Raw genomic sequence first — 12841 nt, 5'->3', positions numbered from 1 at the left:
TCTCAGGGAGTGGGCATTGCTCACTCATTGGCCCCTTAAGCAACATTCCTTTTTCATCAATGACATTACATGGGTGTGTTCCCTGTGGCTCTGAAATGTATTATAATAAAGAGATAAATTTCCTCCCCTAATCTCAGGCTTTGGGTGTTCCTTGTTTTGGGAAGTGCTTTAAATCTGTCTGCCAGAGGCATGGGCTGCTAAAGCCAGAGACCGACTGCCACAATGCTGAGCTCTGGGCTTCCTCCCCTTCTCCTATTGCTCACAGCTGCGGAGCTGAGCTCGTCCCTTACAGATGATGACAAGAGGTTGATTGTGGAGATGCACAACCAATTCCGCTCCCAGGTCTCCCCTCGTGCTGCAGACATGCTGAAAATGGTAAGTGTCCCATGGGAAACCCAGGGTCTGATTGCAGTCATATCTGGGGTCTTCAAGGTCAGTGTTTCTCAGTGACTGGTCCGTGAACTGGTGCCAGTCCCTGAGATTTCCCTCATATAGTTCATTAAGGCAGCAAGCCGGTATCAAAGCCTGGCAGCAAGCCTGGTATCCAAAAGGTTGAGAATCGCTGTTCTATATGACAGGAAGGTGTGGGATATCTGGAGGTCGCCTGTATGATAGAAAGGGAATCCTGCATCTTATTGAATAGCGGAGGGTCTCCTACACTTCTTAAAATAAGAGCATCCCGTGTTATGAAAAAAGAAAAGGAGTACTTGTGGCACCTTAGAGACTAACCAATTTATTTGAGCATAAGCTTTCGTGAGCTACAGCTCACTTCATCGGATGCATCCAATGAGGTGAGCTGTAGCTCACGAAAGCTTATGCTCAAATAAATTGTTAGTCTCTAAGGTGCCACAAGTACTCCTTTTCTTTTTGCAAATACAGACTAACACGGCTGCTACTCTGAAACCTTGTTATGAAATGTACTTTGAAAGTTTAAGTTCACAAATGTGATTGACTTTCGCTGGAGATCCAGTGTAAAAATTGTTTCTTTTTTCCTTGTGTAGCAATGACTGGGCTACACACCATGTGCCGTAAATGTCATGGCTGTAGTAAACAAACTTGCAATGAATAAATAACCAAAACTTAAATTCACCAGCCAGAGTGATGAAATCCCAACTGAGCTTGGAGAATTCTTCTTAGTGTTGCACTTCATTGATAAATACTTGTGATTACTGATAGACTCTTTTGTCTATAGGATGGAATATAAAATTGAACGTCAACCATTGATTTTGGCTGTATGGGTATCTTAAGATTGGCCATCTTTCATCCAAGGTGCTCATGTACGTTCCTTCTCACAACACCTCTGTGGGGTAGGTCTGGCAAAAAAGTACTATCCACATTTTATAGATGGGAAAATCTAACGCATGAAGAAGCAACATGCCGAAGGTCATATAGTGTGTCTAAGCTACAAATAGAGCCTCATTCTTTCGGTCCCTGCTCTAACCATAAGAGGATGCTGCTTCTTTTATTAGACCCCTTGATTTGAGTAAGATGTCTCTCCATATCTGATGAATTACTTATTATTTGTAAAGTGTTTTGAAGAGGGAAAGTACTACATAAAGTGCAAGGTGTTGATATTTGGACTGCATTACCTCTTTGGCTAAAGACAAATTTGCACCGGGTTCTTTATCATGACTATAGTCGGTTGGAGATTTTTTGATGAGCACTGAAAAATGTCAATTTGTCAAAACCAAAACTGTTCACGAAACAGGGTCAATTTTGATGACTCTTGTGATGCCAAAATATTTTGGGGGGAAAAATTTTCATTTTTTCAATTTGAAACAAATGTTCATTTTGAAATTTTAGTAAATTTCAAGTTAAAAGAAGATTTTTAAAAGGTCAGAATTGAAACAAAATATTTCAAAATTATGAAAACGAAATGGTTCCATTGACCCAAACCAATTTTTTTGGGAGGATTTTTGGTTTGTGAAAATTGTTGGGATTTTGATTTTCATCCTATTTTCAGGATAGGAAAATTTTTCAATATCTCAAAAATGTTCACAGGACAAGAAAACTACGCTCCTCTGCCCTCAGCTCTAATCATGACCTGGTTGTTTTAGGCCTTGCCAGCACACACAGTTTGCACTGATTTAACTAAACTCGTTTTGTGTAGACAGAACCCAAGTTAATTTGACACTATTTTAGTTCAGGGGTGAAATTTTTAAAAAGCACCTAAGTCCCATTTTCAAAAGGGACTTAGGAGTCTAAATCTCAGTGAAAGTCAAAGGGACTTAGCCTCCTAAGTGCTTAATTCATTTTTTTAAAATGAGGCTTAAGTAATGTGCTCTACTGGGGTGTGATTTCTAAAACACACTAGCGTGCTGCACATTAATTGACCCTGCTGGTGCATTTTAATGTAGTGCTGTTTGGGTAATGATAGATTCCCCAAAAAAGTTTTCTGGGATGAGTTGAAACTTGGAAAGCACAAGAGGGGTGGTGAATGAAAATGCTTCAAAGACATTATGAAGTAGAATCTGACCTTCATTGACATAAATATTGATAATTTCAAAGCCAAGGCCAGACCTGAATGGAGAGCAACTATCCATAAAGGCAGTAAACACTATGGGGAAGACATACATGAAAAATGGATCAAAAAAAGGGTCAAGCATCCTGCCAAGTCCTCAATGGGACCCTGTACATTCTTATGTGACATCTGTTTACAATCTTGCTCCTCAAGGATTGGACTGTACAGCCACTTGAGAATGTGTGATGTCATTGTCAGATACGACAGCCAGCCATACAGTGCTGTCTGAAACATTAAAGTGCACAAGGGAACCTTTAGTACGCACCAGCGGGGCCTATATACAGACCAATTAACACTCAACACATTAGTGCGCTTTAGAAATCAAGCTCTTGGACAAGCTCTTAACTCATTTAAGCAATTTTGAAAATTGCTTAATGAAGTATGCTGCTGCTTATTGTAAAAATGGAATGATGACTTAGGCATATGACAATAAGAACATTCAATCCTATTTGTTTTAAATAAAGGCTTGAAGCCAGATTTGACTGCTTTGTAGCACATTCCGCCTTGACACCGATTCTAACTCAGATCCTGTCCTGAAAAACGTATTGATCTTGACTGTGGTTGTCCTGAGTTTACCACGAATAGATGTGGAATGCACGCACTCATGCTACATTTACTATTATAGAACTTAAAAGACCTGATGGCCAACAGCAGCAGCTTCTCCATGGTAAACTTTTGTAAGCCGTTCAGTTTCGAAACAATCCCGTGAGTCTCTGATTAAACTCCGGGTGTCTGCATTGCTCTTCTGGATTTCCAAGGACGTTTTCCTTTCGGAAGAAGCAGATCTCAGCTTCTGAGTTCACCTACTCCCGTGGCTAACTGCCCATCGGCAGTCACCCGGTGCTTGTGTTTGGGACAGCAGAACTGGTTACCATGGAAATGGTTATACAATGGGCATACGCAGACCAAAGCCTTATGTTTTTTAATGAAGCAAATAACACAGAGGTTAGTTCTCTGCTTATGGAACCCAGCTCCCTGCTACAGGGAGGGGATAATGAACCCCCACACCAAGACCTGCAGCCAACCCCCTTTCCAAAGCCACATCAGACACCCCCCTCCCCTGCCGCCGCCCCTCTTATAAGTAAGCAGAGTGCCACTTGGGAGAACAGAGGCTGCATCTTCTCTGATCCTTGCCGCCTACCCTTGGGCTCTGACACATAAGAATCAGTGAACCAGGAATCGTCCAATCGTCCTCACACCAACTAAGGTAATCACCTTCCCTGCAAAATACTGAGGGTTTCCTCACTGGATCACACCCCACTCCTGCCCCCATCAGCTGATAAACCCACCTTCCTCACCCACTGCTCCATCCTTTGATTTTCATGATCTTTCAGTGGGCTTGTACGTCTGGGTTCTCCTCCCACCTGCCCCGCTATCTCTGCTGGTTGGATTTCAGAGAAGCTGCTGCCTCCTTTAAATAATGTAAAGAAAGTCCAAGCAGCTGTATCTTCGTGTTCCCTTTAATGCTTCTCTTGTGCCAAAACATCTCCCTCTCTTACCTAGCAACCGCCGCTAGGTAGGAAATGGAGCCCAGGGGAGCTCAGCTGGACAAGAAGCTGTTGTCAGTCCGGGCACTGGAGGGATCACTTGGGAGGCAGCTGTCAGACTGAGTCTCCGGTCAAGTTTAAATGATGAGGTTACCAGATGTGTGCGCTGGCTCCTGTTCTCTGGCCTTACACAGCTGTTGAACTGGGCATGTCCCTCTCTCCAGGCATTCCCACAGTTTGTCCTGTGCATTGCAGTCAGCGGTTCCAACAAGGGACCCAGGTCTTCTGGGTTCCATTCCCAGCTTTTTGCCCTGTGACAGTGAATGTCACCACCCTGCTCATTGCCTCAGTTTCCCCTTTGGTAAAACAGGGATAATTCCTAACTGGATAGAGGTGCTTTGAGATCCAGGGATGGAAGCGGCTGTAGAATGGCTGCTATTTTATTACTGTCCATTGACAACCAGTGTTTTATATTCACATTTGCCTTAGGCTGGTATGTTCTAAGGAACCTAAGGAGGTTAGATACTGAGTTCCAATGAATTTCACTGGAATTTGAGCAGCTAATGCCCTTGGGTTCCCTTTAAAACCCCATCCTAAAACCCCAATCCAGCAGTTGCATCCCTAAGGGGGACTCCATCATCATCATCATGGCAAATCCCAGGAACATGGCCTCCTTGCAGATTAAGCGCCACCCAGATCAATCTCTGGCCAGATCCTCAAGGTGGTCTGGCTGGATATTCAGTCTGTGCCTATTACTGGCAATCTTATGGCGCAACGAACGCTTTTGACGCCCATGTGATCCCTTGTAGCAGTGTTTGTTGGTAAACACACTTTGGAATTCATTGGTCTTCCATTGTAATAATACACACACACCAAGAAAACTGCTGAAACCGAGCCAGCGCTGGCGGGTGCAGGGTTGAGCTTTGAATATCCTCATTTCTGATCTTGTCCTACTATGTAATATGGACCTGCCGACAAACATGATAAGAATCGGAAATGTCACTCTGGGGGTCTTCAGCCTCACTCAGCACCCACGTTTTGCTTCTATACCACAGAGCTGGTACAACTGTGCTTCGACAGATCCGCAGCCTTGTGGAAAGTGTCACGTCACGATGTCTGCACAGAGCCCCCAGGAGACGCTGCTTGGGCACAAAGGCTTTGGTAACAGATCCAATTGCAGGATCGGGGCCCTTAATCTTTAATCTTATCAATTAATCTAGATGGGAAATATGAGAGCCATAGCCTTTACCAGTGCTTGGGAACAGAACCCAGGAGTCTAGGTTCTAACCTTGGGCCCCACTGGATAGGGGATAGGCTGTGTGTCTCTCAGCGTGTCAGAGCGTTTCATCCATGTGAGGAAGGACTCGATCCAGATGGACAATTCTTGCCCCGGCCTCATGCTTTGTGATGGTGGCAGCTTTGTGTTTGTTTCAGAGCTGGGCCCCCGACCTGGAAGCCTTTGCCAAAGCCTATGCAGCGAAGTGCATCTGGGGCCACAACAAGGAGCGGGGCCGGCGGGGTGAGAACCTCTTTGCCATTACAGACGAGATGGACGTGGAAGTGGCCTTGGAGCAGTGGTACACCGAGCACGAGCATTACAACCTGACCACGTCCAAGTGCACCGTAGGACAGATGTGTGGCCACTACACCCAGGTATCTGGCTACAGGGCATGAGGGGCTGGATTCCTGGGAGGGAGTTGTGCTTGGGACTTGACCCACCGTAGAAATATTGTTTAGGAGCTTCAATACCATGGTGATGGGCCCAGTATAAGAATCTCAGCTGGCCAGGATAGAACTGATTCTTATTCAGCATGGATGCTTCAATTGTGTGGGCATCATGAGCTGCTGTGATCATAACAGGCCTGCTGAACAGTTTCCCTTTAGGGGAAAAAAAAGTCTTTAAAGTCATTTGTGTATTTTAATGCTGCACCGTTTGGTCACTCAGCGAGCCTGGTGTGGATGCCTCAATTGTGTGGGCATCATGAGCTGCTGTGATCATAACAGGCCTGCTGAACAGTTTCCCTTTAGGGGAAAAAAAAGTCTTTAAAGTCATTTGTGTATTTTAATGCTGCACCGTTTGGTCACTCAGCGAGCCTGGTGTGGATGCCTCAATTGTGTGGGCATCATGAGCTGCTGTGATCATTACAGGCCTGCTGAACAGTTTCCCTTTAGGGGAAAAAAAAGTCTTTAACATCATTTGTGTATTTTAATGTTGCACCGTTTGGTCACTCAGCGAGCCTGGTGTGGCTTTCAAGTCCCTGTCGCAGATGGGCTCTGGCCTCAGAATTAGGATCCAGGTCAAGCTCCATGTTTGAAACTCTCCACTACTCCGGGACATTTGGATCTGGACTTTTCATTTGGCTTAGTATAAAGACAGGGGCCTTTTCCAAAATTCAGATCTGGATTATGAACAGCACCATAATTCAGGAGCATGTGGGTTGTGTCCAGCTGGACAGAGAAGAATTGTTGATGGGGGTCTCTCATCCAAGCACTAACAAGGCCTGACTCCGCTTAGATGTAACTCTGAAATGGTGTGACCTTCATGCACAGAGTCCATGAGTCTGCTAGTTCGGGGAGTTGGTCCTTTAGCCCAAGCTGTAGTGGTTCATGCTTTAGCTCTGGAGGTCAGGGGAGAAAATCCTGGTGATGACTGAGCTGACGCATATGGCATACACGCTCATCGTCTAAACCTCTTCTCACAGGCAGGGTGTCTCATGGTCTCCCATCTGTGCTCTTCCTGCCTTGTGCTGACAGACGTAACCCTTCTCTCTTCCTCCCTTGCTTCAGGTGGTCTGGGCAAACAGTGAGCGGGTTGGCTGTGGGATGCAGTTCTGTAAAACCCTGCATGGCGTCGAAGACTCTGACCTCTACCTGCTGGTCTGCAACTACGATCCCCCGTGAGTGCGCGCTTACCAAGGGCTGCTCTGGTTCCATCCGGGCCCTGTCACATCTACTTACCGTAACCTTCACCCCCGGGCTCAGAAGGAAAATCCTCCCCCAGGCTCTGCTTACCTTGCTTTCAGGTAACGCGTGGAAGCCAATCCCAAGAAAGCCCTTTCTTGTCATTTTCCTGTGGCAACAAAGAGAGGCCGGTCTTATAAATCCAGCCCAGGTCTGGGACAGAGGAGTCCTCGGCTCTATCTGTGGTGCTGCCATGGACCGTGCGTCCTTGGGTGGGTCATGAAAAGCCACATAGTTACAGGGCTGTAAATCTAAAGTTGCTCCACATAGGCCAATGGAGGCACCCTGGGTTTATACCAGAGTCACTAGGAGGAGAATTTGGCTGTTAACTTCTCTGTGCCTCATTTTCCCCAGCTGTGATATGGAGAAAATGAGCTTGATTCTGCTCTCAGTCTGGTGTCATGCCACTGACTCCATGGAGTTCCTCGTGAAGATTTACATCAATGTACTTCACAGATGTGTACAGGGGTCTTTGAGGTCCTCTGTCGATGGGGCTGTATAAATACAAGGGCTAACTATCAGAGCTGGTCAGCGTGTTCCCAGTCTGGTAAACCCTATGGAAATATACATGGAAATTTTAACGGAAAAAGGCAAAATAAAACGATGAATGTTCAGGAAACTGAGGGGTCATTTTTTGAATGGCTGTAATAATTATTAAGGGCCTGATCCAAAACACGGCTGAAGTGAATGGAAAGGCTCCCGGGCTTAGGCTCAGGCCTCTAGACAGTGTTTGTAAGCCCAGGTGCCATTAGGAGCACAGTCAAAGCTCCCCCCACTTTTTTAATGACCCTTGATTTATATCTTGGCAAGATCTGATTTGAATTAAAAATCTCCCTCCTTTTTGAGATGGGGAGGGGATTCGTCCTCTCTGTTGTCATGGGCTGTTCTCTTTTCATCGGCATATTCTGCTTCCAGTGGCAACGTGAGGGGTCGCAAGCCGTACAAGGAAGGACCTCCGTGCTCCAAGTGCCCCGAGGGCTATACGTGCAGGAATTCAATCTGCGGTACGTGAAGGGAACTAAAGGAGCCAGTCTCTCCACTGGACGAGCCAGAAAACTGGGGGGGCAGGTTCCACCCATGAGACAATCCCCCTGAAAGCAGTGGGGTTAGCTTCCGAATGAGGTGCTAGTCCAGGAGTAAGGGGGTAGAATCTGGCTGTATGTGGGGAGCCCAGCACTTCCTCAGCCCTGCCAGCAAAGTTTTCCTAGGTCTCAGGGTTGGGATTCCAGGGCTTTCCCTGGAGGTGAATCCGCTTTTTGTAAGTGTATATTAGTACTGTCAAAAAGGAGCTGGATTGGCAGACCTGGGACTGGAGTCCTGTGTTTATCTACAGAGCAGGCATAGCCTAGGCAGCAACAGAGCAAGCTTCCCTCACACACGCTGCCTTGCCCATGTGCCTCGTCCTGATCTGACGGGACCCCCCCACCCACTCCTCGGGGTAGGTCATTTTCACATTCTGCAGTCCATGCAGTCCTTCGCGTCTCTGCTGCAGACACCTGTGCATGGCGGTAGCTCTGTCCACTGGGAGCTGCCCCAGCTCGTTCCACTGTTCAGCCACCAGAAGACAGGAACGACTCACTGTCTTCCAACCTGGGCCGTGTTCATGCTGGTGACATATGGGAAAGGCTTCCTATCCCAATAGCAACCACCTGGACCCCTGCTGCCAGGAAGTTCCATTCTAGAGGGGTGGCGTTTTCCTACATCAGGTCTGAAAACAAATGAAATCTTGGGACCTGCCTGGAAAAAAGGGTGTCCCTGCGTCCGGTGGGCTACCTGCTAAGCTCAGTTCCCACCAAGGGGCAGAGAGGTGGGGTGTGTTTCCCCGAGAGCCTAGTGAAAGCACCTGCCCCTGCTTTCTCCAGCTCTCCTTTGCTGGGTTTTCATTGGCACTGCTCGGGGGACTGGAGCTCCAAGTGAAGCTGGTGGTAACCCACAGCCCTCTTTGTCTCTCATCAGAACCCAGTGTAGACTCAGAAGAGGCCTCTACATCCTCTAGGACAACAAGGCCAAACCTCACCACTAGGCCAGCTCTCGCCACTGACACCACCACCACGAGCCCAACCACCACCACTGCCATAAGGCCAGCACCCACCACCACGAGCCCGACCACCACCACTAGCCTAAGGCCAGCACCCACCACCACGAGCCCGACTACTACCACTAGCATAAGGCCAGCACCCACCACCACGAGCCCGACTACTACCACTAGCATAAGGCCAGCACCCACCACCACGAGCCCGACTACCACCACTAGCATAAGGCCAGCACCCACCACCACGAGCCCGACCACCACCACTACCATAAGGCCAGCACCCACCACCACGAGCCTGACCACCACTACTACCATAAGGCCAGCACCCACCACCACCACAAAAAGGCCGAATCCCACCACAAGGCCAGCACCTGCCAGCACCACCATGAACAGAAGCCCACCACCCACCCGAACAGCAAGGCCCCACCCCACCAAGGCTACTGAGCCAACATCCTCCGTAGAGCCCACCTCAGACCTGGACCTTAAAACATCTCCAGAAATGCAAGTGGACTCTGAGGAGACTGGTGCCCCATTGGTGACCATGGAGGCTGTGCTCTCGCTAGACCTGGAGTCAACCCTCAGCCCGACTGCCTCTCCAGAAATGGAGGGAGACTTGAAGGAGTCTGATGCAGCCTCCGTGAGAGCTGAGCCAGCCCTCTCCTCAGAGCCACCTCCATCCTTCAGCCTTACGACTCCAGAAACCGATCTGAGCTTGGACGATACCAAGCAGCCCCCACCTGCCCTAAAGCCAACACCCGCCACTGCTAAGGTGACCTCCCTCCTGCACTTATTACCACCTTCCAAGGCCGCAGGGAGACACAGCCTCACTGTCCAGTCCGCCCTGTCAGGTAAGGCAGCTGTGGAGTGAGTCTGTCTATCCCATCTTGGACGTAAAGGACATAGACAAAGAAACATAAATGCACTTGGCAGGAAACAATAGGAGACTGGCCCTCAAACTCCTCCCCCACACAGCACCAACTCCCTTCCCCGCACCTTCCCCTGCACTGTGTCCCCTAACATTATCAGGGGCTGTCTGAGCTGCCTGGTTCGTGAAGCATGAGCATGGATTTGGCCTGTTGCCCACTAACCCACGAGCAGTCACGAGCTGTGTCTTGCCTTCTGAGGAGCTCTGTGCTGCTGTCCTGCGCTATGCATCATCCGTGCCCATGTGGCAGCATGTCGCAGAGGGAGCAGTGTGAACTGGGCCGGTCCTTTGCCTGTGGCTTCCGCTTTGACTCCAGGTTTCCTTCCTTTCTGCACACAGGTGCCAGAGAGACCGAAGAGCTGATGACGGGCCCCACAAAGAAAGACTTGGACCAGCTCAATGGTTCAGCCACCAGCAACTTTCTGGAGTTCTCTCTGTTCCTACTGGCCGCGCCCCTGCTGACAGGCCTTCTCCTCTGAAGGGTCTGCCTCAGCCCCCTGTGCTCCTATCCTCAAACTCTCCTCCAGTACTGATTGTCCCCCTGCTCTGCTGCATGTGGGGCATATCAATCAGGTGAAGACCCCCTACTGGGCCTTCTTGCCGCTGGCTAAGTCCACTCCAATCCAGCTATACTCAGTGGTGCCTGGCAAACCGCAGTGGCCATTCTGTTATGCTAGCACTGCGGAGACCCCACTATCCCTGGATACCAATATAAGGGGGGTAGCTAAGTTTTAAGTGCCCAGCTCATCTGTCGAAGGGGCAGGAGCAGCTGGGTGAAGAGAGGGGAAATTCCTTGGTGCCTCTTCCTCCCCGAGCTCTAACTCTAACCTGAAGCTCCATAATTCCTACTCCAGTCTGACTCAGAGATGGGACTCCTTCATACTGAAGATCCTGGATCCCCACCAGTCTGGAGGCTCAGAGCTTCATGGCCCTCCTCCTCACTGGAAACGATGAATGATCTACTATCCTTGTAGGACTGTGAGGTCCTTTCCTACAAATCCTATATGAAAGGAAGTGCAGAGACATGGATGGTACAACCCTATCTAAACTCCTCTCGCTTCCTCCACCAACTATGTCTACAGTGCACATGCCCCTTCAGGAGAGCCAGGAAATGAACCCTGCTCATCAGTTTTGCTCGGTCCATTGCATGCATCCCATTCCAGAGTTACTCCATGTGGCAAGGCTCTTATTTTGTTGTGCATGGGGAAAAAATACTTCTGCACTAGAGAGGAGGGGGTGGCTCATTATAAACCTCCTGTTGGCATCGTCTGTATCTTGTGGTATGTCGTTAGACTAGCTTCTCTTGAGTGCCTGAAGCGTACGACGTATTTAAAGTTAGATACAGATCTTGGCCTATGGTGTATGTATCTTATACGCACAGTGGAACCTGACCCAGCAAATATTAGGTGGCATGATGAAGCTCAAAGCACATTCTGCTAGGGGCTATCCACTGGAAGCATGACTTACCATAGAGCAGCTTTCACTGTATGTGGCATTAACGTTTGTTTCCCCTCTGCGTGTCTGCTCCATGTATCTTACATTTCCAAGAAAGGTGTGTTAACTACACGACAAGCCTCAGGTGGTCTAGTTAAGATCCAGTGGAAGATGCCACTTGATACGAATCTTTTAGCAACCATAGCATCCCTTGGTTTTGCTAACAGATGAGGTGGGGACTGACGTGAATCCTGTAGCCCCTTAGCTACAAGGGACACTGTTTCCAATACCCCATGAGGTCCTGCTCTCAATAAACGTTGTTCTGAAACCATCACGCTGGAGCGTACCATGTTTCACTGAGTGGCGGATGGAATCCTGCGGCTGGGAGCTTGGTAACGTGTGTGTGAAAGACTCTTTTGGCTGTTTTCTTAGTGGAGAGAGAAATGGCTTCTGTGGTCCGTCCCTTTGCAGTTGTGCTAGGAATGAGGCAAAGTCCCTTGTTCATTTCCTTCAGGATCCCCGAGCATTATGAGAGTGGGGGTGTGCACAACATGTAACTCAGTCGCTCTCAACCTTTCCAGACTACTGTACCCCTTTCAGGGGTCTGATTTGTCTTGCGTACCCCCCAAGTTTCACCTCCCTTAAAAACTACTTCCTTACAAAATCAGACATAAAAATACAAAAGTGTCACAGCACACTATTACTGAAAAATGGCTGACTTCCTCATTTTTACCATATAATTATACAATAAATAAATTGGAATATAAATACTGTACTGACATTTCAGTGTATAGTATACAGAGCCATGTAAACAAATAATTGATTGTGAAATTTTAGTTTGTACTGACTTCGCTAGTGCTTTTTATGTAGCCTGTTGTAAAACTAGACAAATAGCTAGACGAGTTGATGTACCCCCTGGAAGACCTCTACGTACCCCCAGGGGTACATATACCCCTGGTTGAGACCCACTGATGTAACTGACCTTCTGTCTATCCCTTTCTATGGCCTCTGTTCCCACCATTTCTGAGCATCTCACAATCTTTTAATGTATTTCTCCTCACAGCCCCCTCTCCGTGAAGTAAGGCAGTGCTATTATCCTCCGTTCCTGGAGGGGAACTGAGCTACAGAGGGACAAAGGCCTGGATCCTCAAAGATATTTAGGTGCTTCACTCCTAGATATCACTCACTGAAATCAATGGGAGTTAGGCACTTAAATTCCTTTGAGGACCTAAGTGACGTGCCCAAGGTCACTCAGGGAGTCTGTGACAGAGCAGGGAATTGAATCCAGGACTCCCACATCCCAGCCTAGCGACCTAACTCTTGGCCCATCCTCCCTCTCAGTATAGTCACAACTGTGTGTACATCTGTCGTGTCTTATGGCTGTGCTGCTCACCGGTCCATAGTTAAAGGTGAGCTGAGTTTTTCACCACAAGCTGGGATGCAGCCACTTTGCTATGTACAAAGAACACTCTGTACCCTAC

General features: G+C 48.2%; 1 protein-coding gene across 2 annotated transcripts; it reads left to right on the top strand.

The window, feature by feature from the left end:
- Positions 1 to 142: 142 nt before the first annotated feature.
- PI16 (peptidase inhibitor 16) lies at positions 143 to 11691 on the top strand. 2 transcript variants are annotated; one of them, XM_037885311.2, is made up of 6 exons: positions 143 to 375; positions 5443 to 5661; positions 6796 to 6905; positions 7885 to 7973; positions 8926 to 9849; positions 10266 to 11691. In XM_037885311.2, exons 1-6 carry the CDS (start codon positions 223 to 225, stop codon positions 10403 to 10405), a joined length of 1635 nt encoding a protein of 544 aa, XP_037741239.1. In that variant the 5' UTR covers positions 143 to 222; the 3' UTR covers positions 10406 to 11691. The 2 variants fall into 2 exon arrangements, with proteins under 2 accessions (XP_037741239.1, XP_037741240.1); XM_037885312.2 differs by lacking the exon at positions 143 to 375 and adding an exon at positions 3482 to 3728.
- The last annotated feature ends 1150 nt before the right edge of the window (positions 11692 to 12841 follow it).

Source organism: Chelonia mydas, chromosome 21, assembly GCF_015237465.2.
Source record: "Chelonia mydas isolate rCheMyd1 chromosome 21, rCheMyd1.pri.v2, whole genome shotgun sequence".
NCBI classification, from domain to species: Eukaryota; Metazoa; Chordata; order Testudines; family Cheloniidae; genus Chelonia; species Chelonia mydas.
This window is presented reverse-complemented; position numbering and strand designations above follow the sequence as displayed.

Bases quoted from the DNA above. Each gene is read 5' to 3' on its own strand.
- PI16 (XM_037885311.2), top strand. From the start codon at position 223: ATGCTGAGCTCTGGGCTTCCTCCCCTTCTCCTATTGCTCACAGCTGCG. The intron at 7,974-8,925 runs GTACGTGAAGGG...GTCTCTCATCAG, and splicing joins GTGCAGGAATTCAATCTGCG to AACCCAGTGTAGACTCAGAA. The intron at 9,850-10,265 runs GTAAGGCAGCTG...TTCTGCACACAG, and splicing joins TGTCCAGTCCGCCCTGTCAG to GTGCCAGAGAGACCGAAGAG.